Below are 19789 nucleotides of genomic sequence, written 5' to 3' on the forward strand. Positions count from 1 at the left end.
AACCTCTCCAATGATACATATACGCTTTTTCCTAAATAAGCTGTCATGAGTTCATTAACTGGTGTAACAGTAAAATAATTAGACTATGATGTGTTAACGATAACGGAGCTCTGGAGATATGAATTTTTACAGAGCACACATCTTTTGCATCTCATTAGCATTAGCGTCCGTTATAGCAACACAAGGGCTCGTTACGGCTGAAAACAGCAATTAACGCATTGTTACTGCACTTTGAAGATCCCTGTTAAATACTTAACGACACGTTAACTTCAGTTAACATATCTCTTTAAGGGCTAACGGACTTCTGATGATACACCCCTATGTGCTTACCTTTATACAACTTTCCTCTTTGTTTTGAGCATGTGTATAATTTTTCATGTTTAGGGTCCATGTTGTACAAACACAGCTGAGCAGGTAGGATGTATTAATTAAAAACTTTTCTTTTACGCGAAGCAGATGGTTCCCTACAAACTTTCTTTATTCCATATAACATTGAATTTATACAATTTTTAACTTTGTCCTTGTCTATAAGTATCCTGTCCTTTGCAAAGTTTACATACCAATGTACATAGCAGATGACCTCTTCCATGTTCAGCCCATTGACTTTATTCTGAAGCCAGGGCACGTTGGTATGAATGGCTCCCGATAGCATTAACACAGTTCCCTTTTAAATCACTCCAAGTCCTGTAATATTTCCTCCACTTTATTGGGAAAAGGTAGCAGGGTACAGATACTTGTGGATGGTGTGTAGTGGTGATTATTAGTTAGAAACCGGTTAAAAGAGATTGCCTCACCAAGGGGGATAAACAGAGAAAGGTTCTTTACTCACTGTCTCCAGGGTTGAAAAGGAAGTGAGGTGCGGTGTGGGCAAAGGAATAGTCTAGGGGCAGACCATGTCTGAACAAACAGGAGGGGGGGCAGACTAGCCCATTCTGGTGAGGATCTCAGAAACTGCTGTAGCAGCTCACTGATGTCATGCTCGCAGGCAAGGAATGCAACATTGTTGCAAGCCACACAGGCACAGTATGTGTCTGCAGACTCCATGCAGCTGGGAATAAAATCTGACAGGCAGAAACTGCAAAGGAGAGAGGGGGTGAGTCAGAAATGTGGCTCTTGTTCCATAACACTCCCCGTCTGGTATCTGTAGATACCACTATATAACAAGCTATGTGGAACATATGTGCAATACATACAACATAACGATATACTGCAAAGGTCCATATTTCCATAGCAACGTGATACCGGCCGGTACCACTGGCATCAAAGTCCTTTGGCCAGGCTTTCCAGTAAGGGAAGCCAGGTGGGTGCGTAGCTCTTGATTAGCTTGATGCACCACAATGTCTCTTAAAAGTCCACGGCACGGGTAACCAGTTTTTCCCCATCACAGTCCGATTTGGACATTAGAAGGATAGTCTCTGTAATGGGTCTTATTGAGGCGGCCTCCTACTCTTATGAGGCCGTCGTTGTCGATGAAGGGATTCAACTTCCAAAGTGGACTGTTTTTGTGAACACTCTTCTTTCCGCGAATGCAATTGATCTCTTCCGCATACGTTTCTCTTTGAACATGACCGAGAACAGTTTCCTTAGCCTTTGTAATTTCCTCTACGGTGCGCAGCTCTTTGCAGATGTGCCAGCCGTGGCAGCCGGTAGTTTTACCATCTGGTGTCTGGCGGAAGGTGGAGGCTATATGCCCGAGATGGGCTACTGCTCGCAGAAGGGCCGTCCATCTTGAGAAGCGTTGGAATCGGTGTGATCCGAATGCGTTTTTGTGCGATACATTGGTGAGTACCACGGATACTTGTGGGGGCCTTATCTCTGTATCCTTTTCGGGATCCACGAGTTCAAAATCGCCAACTGGGGTTGGTAGCCTTTCCGCAGGCTGCGCAAGAAACGTTGGTCCTGTGAGCCACGACGTATTCTGCAGTTGAGATGCGGGTACTGATCTGGTGGCATGATCTGAGGGATTTTGATCTGTGGGCACGTGGTACCATTGTTCTGGTTGAGTTGATTTCCTGATTCTTTCTACACGGTTAGCTACGTATACGTAGAATCTCCTCTTCTTGTTGTATATGTATCCCAGCACCACCTTGCTATCTGTGTAGAGTTTGACGGCATCTGGTTTGCTGTCCATCTCATTCTCGATAAGCTCCGCCAGTTCTACTGCTAACACTGCACCACACAGCTCTAGTCTGGGTATAGTATGGTCGGGTTGTGGCGCCAGCTTAGATTTGCCAAGGATGAACCTGATGTGGCAACTTCCATCCACGTCCGTGGTTTTTAGGTAGGCCACCGCTGCTATAGCTTTGGTGGAGGCATCTGAGAACACGCAAAGCTCTTTGCTGTGTGCGGCGGTGAGAGATATAGGTGAATAGGGGCGTGGGATTTGAAGTTGCTCGAGGGCCTTCAAGGAGTGTTTCCACGTTTCCCACTCTTTCCGTTTTTCTGGAGGTAGTGGGGTGTCCCATTCCTGTTTTTCGAAGGACATTTCTATGAGGAGAGACTTCCCTTGTATAGTGACAGGAGCCACGAATCCTAGCGGGTCGTAGAGACTGTTAACGGTGGACAGGACTCCGCGACGTGTGAAGGGTTTTTCTTCGATGGCTACCTGGAACGTAAAGGTGTCTGTTTTAAGATTCCAGCTTATCCCCAGGCTCCGCTGTATGGGAGGCGTGTCGGTCCCCAGATCCAAATTCTTGAGATCTGGTGCTTGATCATCTGCGTGGAATGCCTTCATCACTGTGGCACTGTTGGAAGCTATTTTGTGCAACCTTAGGTTGGCCTTTGCTAACATCTTTTGTGTCCTCTTGAGTAGATCTACGGCTTCTTCTTCTGTGGGAACTGATTTTAATCCGTCGTCCACATAGAAGTCTCTTTCGACGAAGCTCCTGGCGTCTTTCCCGAACTCTGCTTCTCCGTCTTGGGCCGTTCTTCTGAGGCCGTAGGCTGCCACTGCAGGTGATGGGCTGTTCCCGAAGACATGTACTTTCATGCGGTACTCCGTAATTTCTTTTTCTATGTCGTCATCTTGGTACCACAGGAATCTTAGGTAGTTACGGTTGTCTTCTCGCACAAGGAAGCAGTGGAACATCTGTTGAATGTCTGCGGTTACGGCGATAGGTTCCTTGCGGAAGCGGATCAGCACTCCCAGAAGACTGTTTGTCAGATCCGGCCCGGTGAGGAGAACATCGTTTAGGGAGACTCCCTGATGCTGAGCGCTGGAGTCGAATACTACTCGGATTTGGCCAGGTTTCTGGGGGTGGTAGACGCCAAACGACGGGAGGTACCAGCATTCTTCGCCTTCTTTCAGTGGGGGCGCCGACTCTGCATGGCCACTGTGGAAGATTTTTTGCATGAAGGCCACAAAGTGTTCCTTGGTCTCCGATTTCCTTTGTAGGTTACGGCGGAGCGAAGCGAGCCTAGACATAGCATGGTCTCTGTTGTTTGGGAGGCGTCTTCTTGGCGAGCGGAAAGGTAGTGGGGCCACCCAACTGCCCAATTCGTCCTTGAAGAGCTCCTTATCCATTAACCTCAAGAATTCTTTGTCTTCAATTGATGGCGCTTGTTTGTCGTCGTCCTTTGTGGTCTGGAACACTGTACTCCCTAGGTTGTTGGGGTATTTTCTTGCCACAGGCGCGTCTCCATAGTTCCTTTTGGTCTCGGGCTTCTCGTGGACCTGAAAGTGGTTCGGACACGGTTTGAAGTGGGACATACGACCGTTCTCCAACAAGTTCGTCCGTAGGGTGCCTACGTTGTCGGGTCCTCGTATCCTGTCTATGCATACTTCTCCCACTACCACCCATCCTAGATCGAGCCTTTGAGCGCTTGGGCCGTTGTGGTCCCCATTTCGCTGTTCACGGATCTTGTGTGCTCTCATGATGTCTCTGCCAAGTAGCAGCAGGATCTGGGCATCTTCGTCTAGTGGTGGGATATGATCGGCAATGGTTTTTAGATGGAGATGGTGTCGCGCCACGTCTGGCGTGAGGATCTCAGTCCTATCTTCTGCCATGTGATTGCACTCGATGAGTGTGGGAAGGGGCATGCTCACTTTGCCGTCTATTGAGCATATGGTGTAGCCATTCACTCTTCTCCCTGTAGTCTACATTCGCCCTGCGCACGTTCTGAGAGTGTAAGGAGAAGTACTGTCTTGTATGTTGAACATATCGAAGAATTCTGACCTGACCAGCGATCGGTTGCTCTGGTCGTCGATGATTGCATACATCCGTTTGGCTCTTTGGGGTTGTCCCTCTGGGTGCACTGCTACCAGACATATTTTAGAGCAAGATCTACCGTCGTTTCCTTCTCCGCATACTTCTGTGCATTTGGATGCTACTGACGTCGGGGGGGGTGTGTCTCCCACTTCTTCCTCCCCGCCCTGCTTTGTCGGAGGGTTAGGGGCTTTGCTTGCTTTGGGCTTCATAGCTTCCGGGTGTAGAGCGGCTATGTGCCTGTCGCTATCGCACTCTGTGCATTTCATAGCTTCTTTGCAGTCCTTGAATAAATGAGTTGTGGAAGCACAACATTTGAAACAGGCTCCCCATTCCCTGAGTAGGTTCTTTCGCTCCTCTATGGGTTTCATCCTGAATCCGAAGCACTTGTTAAGTGGATGCGGCTTTTTGTGGATAGGGCATTCTTTGTTAAGGTCCCTTGGTTTTTTGTCCCTGTCGGCCGTCTGGCTGGGACTCGCGTGGGTCGTAGGGGGCACGTCCGTCCTGTGGACCGAGATGGGTGTTCTGGAATCCTTGTACCTTGCTGTTGACCTTTCGTTCCTCGGGTGGCTGGCGCTGGATGTGGTTTGCGCCCCTAAGATGAAGCTGGGATCGTTCCTTGTCTTTGCTGCTTCGCGAATGAAGCTCAAGAAAACTGAGAATGGGGGTAGACAACCTGCTTCTCCCTTTTGTATTTGGAACCTTGTGAAAGCCACCTTTCTTGGAGGTTGAATGGTAGCTTCTCCAGGATGGGTCTCACTCCACGAGCTGAATCTAGGGCGTTGAGACCCATTAAGGAATGGTCTTTCCTTGCGAACTCCAGTTCTTGCAGCAGGTCTCCAAGATCTCGTAACTTCGAGTAGTCTTTAGTTGTGATCTTGGGGAAGCTCTCGATTCTTTTGAAGAGTGAATCTTCGACTGCTTCGGGGCTGCCATAGGACTTTTCTAGCCTTTCCCACACTAGGTCAAGACCTACTTGGGGTTGGTGCGCGTTTGCCGCCCGAAGTCTCTGCGCTTGCTCCCTGGATACGTTCCCCAGGAACTTGACTAACAGGTTCAGCTCTTCCCTTGCTGAGAAGTCCAAGCTGTCGATTGCGTCTTTGAACGTGAACTTCCACATCCGGTAGTTCTCAGGGCGGTCGTCGAAGCTGATGAGTCCTGCGTGCACCAAGTCGCGCCGGATCATGTACTTGGCTATGTCTGTCAAACCTGAGACATCGGCGCGTTTGTCCCGTTCCGAGGTGGTTGCTGGGACGGTCTGTGCGGTCGCCTCTTCCTTGGCGTGGACGCGTGATGGCTGCTGGCCAGTGTGAGGGGCTGTTTTCTACCGCGTGGGTGTACCTGGATTGCGAGCCTGTTGTGGTGCATCCGTGTGCGCGCTGGCGTGTGGATCACTCTTGTGGCTGTGGCTGTCCCAGGCAGCATGTGCCATTGCAGGAATGGCATCTTCTCCTCGTGGGCCTAGCAGGTCTTCGGTATCTGTGGAGTCGCTCCATCCGTGTTGAGATGGTGCGCTGGTGTTTACACTGAAGAGGCTCCTTACGTAGTCTTCAGTGCGTCGGGCTGGATCCTCTGAGGCAAACCGTCCGTACGGTTGCTCCCCGCCATCCTGTTGCGCGGCTGCTTCTAGGACTTCGGCTTGGGCTATAGCGGCAGCAGCTTCTCTTTCTTGATTTAGGGCCTCTAGGCTAACGTCCACCTCTGTCTTTTTCCGTGCAGCAGTGGCAGTGGCTGCAGCGGCGGTGGCAGTGGCGGTCTGCTCCTCCTCTTCTATGCGGGCCCTTTCTAGTTTCATGGCTGCCTCTTTCTGAGCGTATGTGGCCCTGGCACATGCGGCCTCTGCGGTGGCTCGCGCCTTGGTGGCATTTGTGCTTGCGCTAGACACGTGAGATTGTGCTGATCTCGCTGACCTTGATGAGTGCCTGGATGTGCCCGAGCGCTGCGATGCGGTCTCCAGGAGGAGCTCTTTTCTCTCGCTTTGGGCGTCTGCGATGGCGGTTCGCACGCGGCTATCACGTGTCGAGTCAGTATTGTGCTGTAAGTCCCTTTCATGCAGGCTTTCACCGGTATTAGCCCTGGCCAGGTAAGTGACGTATGCCTCTGACAGCCCTTGGTAGCATAAGTGGTCTATCTTTAATTGAGTTATTGCCTGCTCAAGCTGTTGTACGGAATTGCCAGCGGCGGCGACATTGCGTATCCCAAGTGTGGTAGTGTTCCAGGCCAACTCTAATTTAGCGCGGTGCGCTTCAATGTCAGTCTCGTATTTTTCGCGGGCCTTTTGTGTCAGTGTGACGGTCCGTTTGGGCCTTGCGCCTGCCTGCGCCTGTTGCAGTTGTGTGGCGGTCTCTGTGTCTGAGTGATCGCTCTCCTGCGTGATGTCTGGTGAGGCTCTGAGTTCTGCCATGCTGTAGTTGTGTGTAGGCCTTTTGCCAGTGCGTGTGGCGTGCGGTCTTTTTACCTTGTCAGCGATGGGCGTCTGTCTCAGATGGTGCCGAGCGGTGTCCTGCAGCGTGCAGCGTTGGGGTAGCTGTACTTACAGGTGTCCGTTGGCTCCTCACTGTGGGGCTGAGCAGCGGGTGGACTCAGACAGAGAAAAAGGCAGTTAGGTATTGTAAGAGAAGCACTGTTTGTTGCAAGGCTGCTGTGCAGTTTGAGCTACAGGTTGTCTGTGAAAGCTGCAGACTGTGTGCAGTTGCAGAGGCTGCTCTGTGTACCATTAGCAAAGTAAGGCTGCTCACTGTCTTTGCATAAAGCTGTGGTAGTTTGCTGTGTAGAGGCTTGTGGCTCTGTGTAGCAACGTGCTTGTGCAATGTGGTGAGAGACTGCTGTTTATTTGCTATGTAAGCTGCTTGCTTGTATCTTTAGCATAAAGGCTGTGGGTAGCAGCTCCTCTGTGTGTATTTCCCAAGGCACACGGTCCTCTTTTTACTATTCTGAAGCCAGGGCACGTTGGTATGAATGGCTCCCGATAGCATTAACACAGTTCCCTTTTAAATCACTCCAAGTCCTGTAATATTTCCTCCACTTTATTGGGAAAAGGTAGCAGGGTACAGATACTTGTGGATGGTGTGTAGTGGTGATTATTAGTTAGAAACCGGTAAAAAGAGATGGCCTCACCAAGGGGGATAAACAGAGAAAGGTTCTTTACTCACTGTCTCCAGGGTTGAAAAGGAAGTGAGGTGCGGTGTGGGCAAAGGAATAGTCTAGGGGCAGACCATGTCTGAACAAACAGGAGGGGGGGCAGACTAGCCCATTCTGGTGAGGATCTCAGAAACTGCTGTAGCAGCTCACTGATGTCATGCTCGCAGGCAAGGAATGCAACATTGTTGCAAGCCACACAGGCACAGTATGTGTCTGCAGACTCCATGCAGCTGGGAATAAAATCTGACAGGCAGAAACTGCAAAGGAGAGAGGGGGGTGAGTCAGAAATGTGGCTCTTGTTCCATAACAGACTTCTATATTTGTGGAGTTAACATAGTGTGATATGGAATCTTGAGTGTGTGGCAACACAAATCAAACTGCACAATGAGCTGAACACTGGTGTTCCGTTTGTTGTGCTTTATGTCTTGAGTACACAACTGATTAAACACACTTAGACAGACATATAATCAGAAAGCTGTCAAAAGTGCAGCTCATAAAACAAGCCAACAAGGAGAAACAAGGCAGAATTTCACCTTTAATAAAAGTACAGTAACAACTAGAGGTTTTGCTTGAAGCAAAACAAAGAGGATATTTACAAGTGCCGAAAAGTAATTACATTTTTTGCCCTACACCTTTCTGATATAAAATGTATATAACAGATGTAAACTGATAAACAAGTTTTTAGAGAACTTCTAACCCTTGTCATAGTTTTGGATCTATATCCTGTATAAGCTTTATTTTTTATTACAGATTACAGTTGGATTATTGCAACAAGAGAAGCAGCAATATTTAACTTTTCCTCTGGTTGTTCATATCGAAAGTGCAGAGTAAAAAAAAAATGCTTATTATTATATAATCTCATTCAACTAAATCCTGTTCATGACTGTGATAAACGATAAGCCATTTTATACTCTACTTCTAACAGACCCATTTTCACTTCTATTATGGCATCAACCTATCGTTGCTCTGACAATGTGTTAGAACAACAGTCTGTTTTGCTATCATAAAACATCACCAGGTTAACAGACTGCCAAAAAGCATTACAAACAGAAAAAAAATGTTTATTTTAGAAAAGAAAAACAGTTTGGGGTTTGTTTGTGCATTTATTTTTTGTGTACATTCCATAAATTTGTAGTTAGCGTTACATAAAGTGAATTGTTTTCCCTGGGCTACGGTATTGTCTTATCTTGTATTTGGAATTCTGTAGCAAAGCATAAGGTGGATGGTTATTTATGTTTAAAGGATCTGTCTGTACATAAATATGTGAATTTCTTCTTTCGATTTTTCTTCTGGCTACACAAGTTAGTTGTCTAAAACGGTGCTGTTCCCAAAATATGTTAGGTTAATTAGGAATAGAATCATTGACCATTTTCTTGGAAAGTATAATTTGGCCCTCTATATAAAACTGTTTCCTCAATTAAGTACTGTATTAAGTACAGCTCAACCCCGTTTTAACGCGTTCCGTTACAACGCGAATCCGCTTATAACGAGATGCAAGCGTGGCTCCCAATTTTCGTATTTATGAATACTTTACAACACAATTATTGGTATCGTAAATACTTTATTGTACAAGGCATACAATTGTACATTATTTCTAACGCAATCCGCTTATAACGTGATGTGATTCTTTGGACCCCAAGCACAGTGTTATAAGGGGGTTGAGCTGTATTAAGTTAAAATCCTGGAATAGTCAGATATCAGTATTGCTGACCTGAGGAAGTAAGAGAACTCTTGATAGCCTGTCTTATAATATCAACTGTTAGTCCAAGAAAAAAATGTATCACCCAATACTGACGTACTCATTTACTCTGCACATTCACAACTGGACTAACACGAGTATTTCTATTTAATTCAATGAAGTATGAAACTAATAAGCAGAAGCATTAAGGTGACTGCAGGGTTCACACCCAAAGTGAAAACATTCTGCCAACATTTTGTTACTTCCAGTTTATTGATGCCTAGTGCAGGATGAACATATACAAATAAGAGTCATTTCCTATTTAATACTAATAAAAAAATAAATATACTTTCCATAATTAAACGTATAGCGGCATCTTAACTTGTGATGACATTTCAGATTATAGTTGACCTGCAGTCGTGTGTCAACAGAGGCCTCAATGCAATTACAGAAGGCCTTTTGCAAACAAGAGCGGGGCACGTGCCCCGGGCGCAACAGAATCAAGGGTGCGAAACCAGTAGGCAAAAATATTAAGTAAAGAAATTGTAAATAGTGTGGCGCGTGCTTCTCTAGTTTCCATTTGTTTTTCCAACAAAAAGTATATGTGAACACACACTCACCCTATGATGACGACACACACTCACCCTATGATGACGACACACACTCACCCTATGATGACGCGTGGGACACCTGCTGATGTTGATGATCTGTGCAGTGTCAGTGTATCAATGTGTTTGGGTAATTGGTGACAGTATGCTGTGATATTTTTCACACACCCCTGTGTAATTTGGTGGAGATGAAATGTTACTACAGTATGACATCATTACATTAGGTCCTAGAGGGGTCCTATCAATTCTAAGTCGTTATTCCATCACGTCACGGCATTTAGCTTGTTATTACGCTGCCTAAGTATCCGCAGACATGATTACATCATTTGGCTCAAGCCAAAGATTTTGTTGTATTTTTTTCGAGTTCTACTAGTAGATGGGAGATTTGATCAAATTATGTAGATATTACTTTTAAATGACATTGTGATACTCGGTGGTCATCAAAATGTATGGCTCTAAAATGTATGCATGATCAGTTGCCAAAAAATACAAAACATTTCCGAATTCATCTTAGATCTTGAAACTATTTCTGCCGCTCAGGGTTTTGTAAAACATATAGATTATACATGTATTTGTAATTTATTAGTTTGGGATACAATTCTCCAGCACATCTAATTTAGTAATTTAGCTCTTCAACATAAAAGTTTGACCATTTGTAAAGCTGTTAAATTAATAGCAGACTTGAAAAATACGATTCAAGAAATGAGAAATTGCACCATTAAGGACATTAGAAAGATATACTCCTGAACTAGCCAGTAAAGTAGACGTGTTATCTGGTACATAATTATTATTTTGCCCAGGAACAAGAATACCTATTTACGGCACTGTGATAACCATTAAGGTCTCCCATGAGATGAGCAAAGTGTATACTTTGGGAAACACGTGAATATCAGGAAACTTTGGATGGTCTTTGCATAGCATATTTTGTACAAGGTAACAAAAAGTTGTTTAGAACTAATGGACATGATTTATATATCACCGCTCCAAAAATAACACATCTTAGTAAGACACTTTTACAATGTTTGAAAATCTTAAAAGCATTACTGCCACCATGGGTAATGAATTACTAAATATAAATAATACTAGTGTTTACCAAGTACTGTCAATAATAGTACATCGCAAAATGCTTAGATTTTAATTTTTTACGTTATCTAAAAGAACTAAAGTTGGGTACAATATTAATACAACACAATTCCTAAAGTGAACACAACTGGAGTATAAGGAAAATATTCTGCAATTGGCAAACCAAAATACAGTCAAATTTCAGCACAACCACTCAGAGAAAGGATACAAGCATTTTGTTTTCTTGTTTAATGTTGTCCCAATAACACCCCACAAAACAGTTGGTTTTATGCCAACATCCTGCAGTCAGTTCCATCTTAAGACATGCGCTAACTGCGCTGCAGCCCAGGGCACCGGAACTTCTAAGGGCCCCGACCTTTCAGAGTCTCCACATATAATATGGTCCAAAATGTTATTTTAAATTTGTCGTTCTAACTGAACGCAGCAAACGTTACTTAATTATCATTTTTTTAAATGTATTTGTTGGTGTGATTACAACAGTATATTGATTTAAATGTGATATATAGCCTAACTTTAATATATATATATATATATATATATATATATATATTATTTAAAGATGTTTCTACACTTTTTATGTAACAGGTAGTCTAATTGATTTGTCAGAAGTGACAATAAAATAAGAAATAACCGCGCACCAGATTATGATAATTATAAAAATATAATGCTGATATGGATATCAGCAAGTGAATTTACCAAAGTAAAATATTTACCCTAAAATATACAATCTACACAGAGAAAGAAATCTAATAGTGTCAAGTGTGTCATAAAAAAATAACGATACAAATAAAGTGAAAAACGGATAGAAATGTAACCTTTCCAGTGGTCATACACATGAGTCTGCAGCTAATCAGTAGGGATGGCTCAACATCCAGGGAACTAGCACAGGGAAGAAAAAGACAGCGCACAACTCCTAGTGTATCAAAAAGTATATTGTGCTATTTGCAAGGTTGGTAAGTATTACACGCACATCTAACTTATTTAATCAAGCAGTACATGTTAGGGATATGCTACCACAAGGCGCACACATCCAAACGTCTGGAAACCCGGACAACCGCATCAGCTCGTACCCACTACGATCCGTCCCTGGATTGGTAAATTCAGGATCTCCTGGTGTGGTAACGCGGGTCCGGGATCTTTGGTCTCAGCTCATGGTCCTCCGGTCAGTAAATGTGATGGCAGCGCTAGCTAGTATTAGCAGTATAGCCGTAAGGAGAACTCCCAACAAAGACAGAAACACACCATGGAATGGAACTCTGAGTCTCATGCGTCAATCACTGACATCACACTCTAACGCTGTCGAGTGATTAACAGCAGGCTTACCATCAGTGAAAAGTGGAAGCCACAGACTCGTATGGACCTGGCAGTGCTTAGGCAATGTATTTGGCGTATAAGTAGAATATCCAAAAGCTTATCCTAAGCGTTTTGTAGGTGTTACCTACTTCATCAGGGATTTCTGCTTATACTCCACTTTTAGCATGACAAACTGGAGGCAACATTTCCTAACATTGAAATTGCGTTATGAAAGTTCCTATCACTGACGGCCACAAACTGCGAAGGCGAAGGATCTATTCCCATGTTCAAACTAATTAAGAATGAGCTCTGCTCAACATTGAACGCTCTTTCATTGATGACAATTGAATCAGATATACTTCATAAAATCACATTTTCTAATGTTATTTGTGACTATGACAATACATTACACAGAAAGATACACATGTAGATAAATAAAATGTTCGTGTTTGTTGTAGTAATATTTGCAGAGTTTCATTTCAATAAAAGTTTTGAATGTTGTTCAATAAAAGCATACTGTATTTATATTTAAATGTGACCTTTGTGGGTGGTGCCTACAAATTAGTTAGCCCAAAGCCCCAAAAAGTCTTAAGACGGCTCTGTAAGGCATTCTCTAAAACATTTCTTGTCTAAGAGTGTCACTTGCTCCTCCTGCATTAGACCCCTATTAAATATGCTCTGAAATGCTTCTCCATGGAAGAAAAGCATCAAACTTCCATTCAGAGGAAGATATTGTAGGCCTTAAGTAATAAAAGCAGCGACAGCTAGAATGCCTTAGCAACATTCATGTATAACAAGAACTTTCATTCAACAACTACATTTCAACCTGCAGTATATGTAGGATGACCAGACGTCCCAGTTTAGTTGGGGCAGTCCCGGTTTTTAGCTGCCTGTCCAAGGTCCTGACTTTTATGGCCACTGTCCCAGTTTTTATCTGCGCATATGCGATAGGCACTTCCCTGCCGCACATGCACGATCGTTGCTTGTCGGTGGCGCAATGGCAATCTCCGATCGCGCATGCGGAGTTGGCGCATGTGCGACATTTGTTCCAGTTTTTTCCGGGACAAATATGGTCACCCGAAGTATATGCCAACTTCGCAGTAACGGCAAAAAGGCATAATCCCATACTGTACAGTATGTTGTCCATATTAATGATTAAGAGTAAAGATATGCTAAAACTTAGCCCCCTGTGGTGGATCTGGGTCTAACTTGGTTTCACACACAACAATACAGCTTTCCATCTTGCTTCTTACTTTTTTCAATGCTTATCATATACTGATTTGCTCTTGTGCGGCAAGCTCCAATGTTTTCTCTATTTAGGCATATTTTTGAAACATGCCTCCAGTCAACAAATAACGCTTTAGGAAAGTACGGTTTTATGGCTTATCCTTTTATTCATAGAAGCCAGGGAAGCCTGCTGAATAAATAATGCACCCTGGTGGAAACAGAGTACAATTCCCCAAATAATACCCATAGAACGTATAGCTTTATGTTAATTCCTTGTTCAACTTAATCAATCTGAAAGTTATACCTTTGAAGAGGAAAGTTAGCAGGCACTCCCCCATACTTGTCTCTTTTTTACCAGCAAGGCATCCCAGCAACTGCAATCTGCAGTATTTGTTCTCACACATTGTATTGAATTCCGAGCATTATACACAGGAAGGATATTCAATTCTCTTCCGCCTCACAATTCTTGAGATTTATTTTTTTTCATAATTCCATAAACCAACCCACTGGCATGAATAGCTATTAATCTCACAGATAATGAAGCCATTACCTCTTGCAGGATCCTCTTCATCTTGAGCAGTAATGTCTTTACAGACGTACAGTCCTGCATCATCAATCTGAAAGGCAACGATTCCATGCCTGTGCTTTCCTCCTGTGCAAAGGGCCATTCTACAGATGGGCTGGTGGGCACTTGGCAGACACGAGAGCACTTAGCATCATCTTGATCACTCTCTTTTGACAGATGTAGAAAGAGATTTCTAAAAGAAGAAACAAATACAGATCATATAGAAGCAAATTTAAATCCAGAACATTGTTTTTTTTTCATTCGCTATTCAAGACTCTGACCTACTTATGATTTGCTAAATAAGAAACGTGTTTATATATAAGTTTAAATATATTACAGCACTTACAGTGCACTATACATAGAGTTTGTACCGCACAGTGAGCCTCTGCACCAAGGACCTTCCGATCTACGAGCTTACGAGGCACAGAGAGATGAAGTAACATGCCAAAGCATTCACAGTACATGTAATTCCCATGGACACCTTAAAAGTTAAAACATTGTTAACAGTTAACATTATGTGAAAAAAAAAATTTAAAAAATGATTTTTTTAAAGTTACCAATCGACGACATAAAAAAGTTATGGTTACTAAAATAAAAATAGAGCCTACCATCTACTTTGAGTGAACGAGGCCAGACCGCCGCTGGAGGTTGCTAATGGAGGGGGAGAGGTGGGGGTTTAAGAGAGGGAGCGGTTGGGGTGTAAGAGAGGGAGGGGGAGAGGTGAGCGTGTAAGAGAGGGAGGGGGAGAGGGGTTGGTTAAGAGAGGGGGAGCATGGGGGTTTAAGAGAGGGAAGGGGAAGGGAGAAAGAGAGATGTGGGTGTAAGAGAAGGAGGGGAGAGATGGGGGTGTAAGAAAGGGAGGGTGAGTGAGTGAAGGGGAGGGGGAAAAGGGAGTGTAAGGGAGTGTCTTTACCCAGAATCCCTGGCTGTAGCAGACATTATTTGCTGAGTGACTATGAGATAATGCATGTTTTTGGACATGTAAATGTGCTCATACAGCACCTATGTTTAATATATTGAACTTTCACTGCCATTAGTTAACAGTGGTCCACAAAATGCACCCTAACAGACTCTAAGTAACGTAAGGAATGTAGTGGCATTAATCTGAATAAGTTGCGTATGGACAGAATCAGGCCATACAATTGTTAACTGCACACAAAAACAACAAAGTAAAATATAATTCATAATACATCTGCATACTACTGTTTCCTGTATGATGTTAAATATTTTACTTTACTAGTAAGCAGTGATTTTCTCAAACAGCTAGAATATAGAAGCAACACAAACACCATCCTTGTGGTGTAGTGTATTTAATGAAGCAATTCAATCAATACATTTAAAATCCGATGCACTCACAACGTGAAAAGAAGAAAATCTATATACCTCTGAGGTATATAATGTGATAGTATTTCCAGCTACAGACTGTACAATTTGAGGGTAGTAAAACAGTCCAACGTTAGTAGTAAATATACTGAATATAATACACAATTAAAGGTCATTCATTGATTGAGAACTTACATGTAATTAATATTGCTGCCTCAATTAGTTACAGCACAAAAAATATTTTTTTTTTGGACTTACATTTTCAATTGCCATGCTAAAAATAGCAACTGTAGATACACTTTGTTTGGGTTAATTATAAACAACAACAAAAAAAACCGATGAAATAATTCAGATTAAAGATCAGTTTTTATCCCTTTAAAATAGTAGAAAAAAAAAAGTGGGACATGAAAAAATTGTACTGAGCATATTCTAGATATTGGACACTATAGGTCATCTTTGTAAACAGATGAGAACTGGTGACTGAAATTGTAAATGTGAAATTTCACAGGTCTAGCTTTATATTTATCTCAGTTGGAAATAGTGGGTTTATGTTCTCGTTTATTATTGAAATACCCGGCAACAACACTTTGGGTGTGATGTCTGTGTTTGAAAATGTTAATTCGAGTTGAGTAAGAAAGAGGTGAGTGAGATCAGGGAATACTAATCAGCTGATTTCCATACTTTAATAAAGGGTCATTATGGACACATAGTACAAAGGAGCAGGAACCAATGTTCAGAAGCAAACATTAGTTTTACAACATTCTTTCATTTATTTCTCTATAAATGTAACAGTGTGTCAATTCCTTTCCTGAGTGCACGTCATTCATTTTGAACTTGAGAAAAAAAAAAGTGAAAGAAACTGATTTATCCCATAGTGACTCGGATGTGACATGCTAAATTCAGCTGTAAACGCTCCCGTTTAAGGTCAAATAAATGCAGAACATATTGACAGGCACTCAAGCAGATTACATGAATATAAAACATTGTATTCTGAGAGCTAACCAGTGCTTTCATCCATCATTATTACCTCTTCTTCAAGACATACAACTGTCATTTCTAATGTCACCAGTATTCCATTATAACCGTGAAAGATACTTAGATACTTTGCATGATGGCAGGTGAGCTTACTCTCTCAAGGATGCATGATAGGTTATTGTAGCAAATGTGCACATAGAAGGAAAGGGCAAACACAAACAATAATAATCCAGTGTTTTCAGCTGTTAGCCAAAGGTGTATTTTTCCCCCTTACTTTATGAAAAGTTTTGATACAACCATAAAAAAACCAAGATACAAAGCCAAGGGTATGTTTTTGATGAAAACCATTCCTACATTGCATAACGTGATAGCTGTGTAATCAAGGGATAGTCTGAAACCAAAACGATATCAAAAAGATGAATTGAAGAGTTATGTGCAAGCATTATTGACATGTTTTCCAGCACATTTGGATTTCTGAGCCATGATCAATAGAAATTGTTAAGCTATTCATTTCTCATATGAATTTATTAAGTGATATACACTGAGATTTAGAAGATTTCATCTTCCACATGAATGTAGCAGCAATGCAGATGTTTCTGCTGCACGGAGATATCAGCATGGAGAAGAAATCCTCAGGTTATCCCATAATGGAATTTTCCCCATGTCTCTTTTTTTTTTTTTAATGTTACGGGGAAATGGGAAACATTGAACAGATATCTATCACAACTTGCTATTTAATTTATCATTCAGCTTTACAATGGGGAAAAAAATTACGCCTGACCATCTACAGCTTTTTGCAAGACAAAGGCCAATGGAAAGATAAATAATTACAAAGGGTCAATTAACATTAGAAAACATTTGAACATAGAATGAGAAATTCCATGAGGGCCACACATTGAGGAAAGAAAGTGCCTTTCTTGTTTTTAAAAGAAATTCACAAATCTATTTTAAGAGCTGAAAAGGAGAATGAAGTAACATCTCTTCGTGAAATTGTTTAGCAGGAATGCATTTTTCACAACACAATGCAGCCAGTAACACGAGTCACATCTGTTCTTGCCACAGTACAGTTCTCTTGCCAAAGTCTTATAATTACAATCTGGAAGTGTTAGGAAGATATCAGATCAAATCAAAGTTTTACGCCAACCCAATTCAAAAGAAACAGGTTCGTTTGACTTGTATTTACAAACATATCATACACTAAAAACATACATTAGACAGTGAAAGACAGAACGGCATTTCAATACTGATAGTGATGGTGTCAACGAAGCGTTGGGAAAGCCATTCAAACATGAAGCAATTGTGATTCACAATCAAAGCACTTCTGAATGCAGTCTAGTCCCCTGTGGGTTGGAAACCGTAGAAAGCATGTTTATTTTCAATGTTTTCTTTTGGTGTGCAAATAATGTTTAAATGCAAATGGTAGTGATATTATACTGATTGCTTTGCTTTCTGTTTCCAAAGATTTTTTTTTTTACTGTTTTTACCAAGGTTTTATAGTTTTCCTTTCCCATTTGACCGTAGAAGTTATTATTTATATCTTAGCTTCAGCACTGGGGACAGAGAACAGTGATTGAAAATCCCTGCAATGTGTTATACAGTATGGTAGCTCACCTCTGTTCAGCTTAGGTGTTTGTTCCTGTATTGATAGAGGGGTCAATTAAACATTGTGTTGCAGCCATAAAAGACCTTGGGCATCATTTATCAAAGCCTTCCGGCTGCAAAATGGTGGCAAAATGGTGGCACCAAATTTATCAAGAAGTGTTTTTCTTATTAACACTAATGAGATTTTTCGCTTTGATAAATCTGGTACTTTAATTTTATGCCAGTTTTGCCCTAGATTTGTAGAAGTGAAGAGTTTGATAAATAAGCCCCCTTACATCCAATTTAGTGGGAATAGGGGGTATTACAACGTTGTACAGTGTTTATTGCTTAGCACCGCTTACTGAACCTAAATATTTATTTGTTTCAGAGAATGTGATATTGTAGACTTCCATGAACAAGACTGTATTAAAGTTACTGTACATAACAATCTGCTCGTAGTTTCTCATTATACACTAGTAGTCTAATGCAATAATGACTTTACAAGGAAGCATTTCAATAGTCTTGTCAAATGACCATATGAAGCACTGCACATACAGTTACCCTCTTTATAAAATGTGCCCTTCCATGCACCCCTTTTGTCTCTGCCTCCCAATACACCAGTTCGATCGTAAGCTCTTTGGCCAGGAACTTTACCCCAATGTGTTCTATTATGCATGTACTTGCATTCTTCCCCTGTTGTATAACATATCTGTAAAGAACAGCATACACTATATGGCCATATAAATAAAAAAAATATAATACTATAATTACAATGAGCATTTCTACAGAATAATTGACAGTTGTTCAGAGATAGTATTTCTTCTAATAACAGCTGCACATGGATATCGTTTTGTAGCCGAGATCTCTAGTAACCATCTAGAACTCCTGACAAAAACTACAGCTCTGTATCGATGCAGTTTCCACAAGATCTGTCATGACATCACAAGTCTCTGATTGAGAAGACACACGAGATTGAACAAGAGGCTTGTGATTGACAGCTCATATGCAGAGTTCATCTACAAATAACTATTAAGTTATCCATCAAAATGTTTGATTCACTGCAAAATAAAAAAATAAAACAATTATGGTAGCATGTGTGCATTATTAGGAGCATACATTAGATGTTTTAATTTCTATTCTATTTGGGGGCCCCTGGACGTTGTCACTATATCATGATGTCTGGCACTTCAGGGACTCCATGACATCGTGAATGCCCATTTTTGTGCTTGTTTCCGATGAGGCGCTGAAGGCAGGGAAATGGAAGAGGACCCCCCCTCTTCCGTTCCAGGCTTAGTGATGGCGATCTGAGGAGTGTCCATGAAACCCTGGTGCCTGGCCCTCCGGCACCCAAGGAGTTAATGCCGCAATCCTCCAGACCTGTTAGTATGGAAGCATGGTCTTGTTCTTGTTTTAATGTTACAAACCATGTTTTTCTTCATCTCTACCTTTCCTATGGTGACATTCACACTGCACTGGGCTCTGAGAAGAGCTTCATTTTAACCTCCTGAACACTTAATGTTTCAAAATCTTACATCTCGTGAACAGATCGTATTAAAAAATTGAAACAGCTTTGGAACGAGTAAGAAGACCTCTTTAACGTAAAATAAACCCAGTGATCACCCCAGACCGCTGCTTTACAAGTAGCCTGGCAAGCATAGAGGTTTGACTGAATATAACTGTAATGTTCATTCCGCAATGAAAAATAAATAAATAATATTCCAGGGATGATTGCATCGCGATCCGTATAATCCTTCAATTTCACATTAGACAGGAATTGTACAAATCTGTCAAAAAGAAACAGACACTATAAAAGATATTCCATTTCATTAGCACATAAAAAAATTAGAATCTAATGTTATTGTTAAACAAGCTTTTATGTTACAGTGAGAATGTAATGGATTTGGAGACATAATTTAGTAAATCTTGAAAATGTATACGATTATATATTAGTTTTTGAAAGCTTGTAATATATCAGGGCATTTAAAAGAAGAATTGATGTGCTAATGTGGAATATAGAGATTGCCTTAGGGTTTCTGTTAGTAAAAATGAAGACATATATTGTCAAAAATATTGTATCAACCAACTTGAATGTGCAGGCTTTTCTGTAGCT

At 41.9% G+C, this 19789-nt stretch overlaps 1 protein-coding gene across 4 annotated transcripts in view; it reads right to left on the reverse strand.

Moving 5' to 3' along the window:
* The window catches only part of CCSER1 (coiled-coil serine rich protein 1), an 874804-nt gene that overhangs the window by 326439 nt on the left and 528576 nt on the right, over positions 1-19789 (reverse strand). For all 4 annotated transcript variants that reach the window (XM_075609982.1, XM_075609990.1, XM_075609996.1 and 1 more), the window contains exon 6: positions 13786-13993. In XM_075609982.1, the coding sequence (XP_075466097.1) occupies positions 13786-13993 (208 nt within the window). The remainder of the gene's footprint in view (positions 1-13785; positions 13994-19789) is intronic.

Source organism: Ascaphus truei, chromosome 1 (genome assembly GCF_040206685.1).
Source record: "Ascaphus truei isolate aAscTru1 chromosome 1, aAscTru1.hap1, whole genome shotgun sequence".
In the NCBI taxonomy this organism is placed as follows: domain Eukaryota; kingdom Metazoa; phylum Chordata; class Amphibia; order Anura; family Ascaphidae; genus Ascaphus; species Ascaphus truei.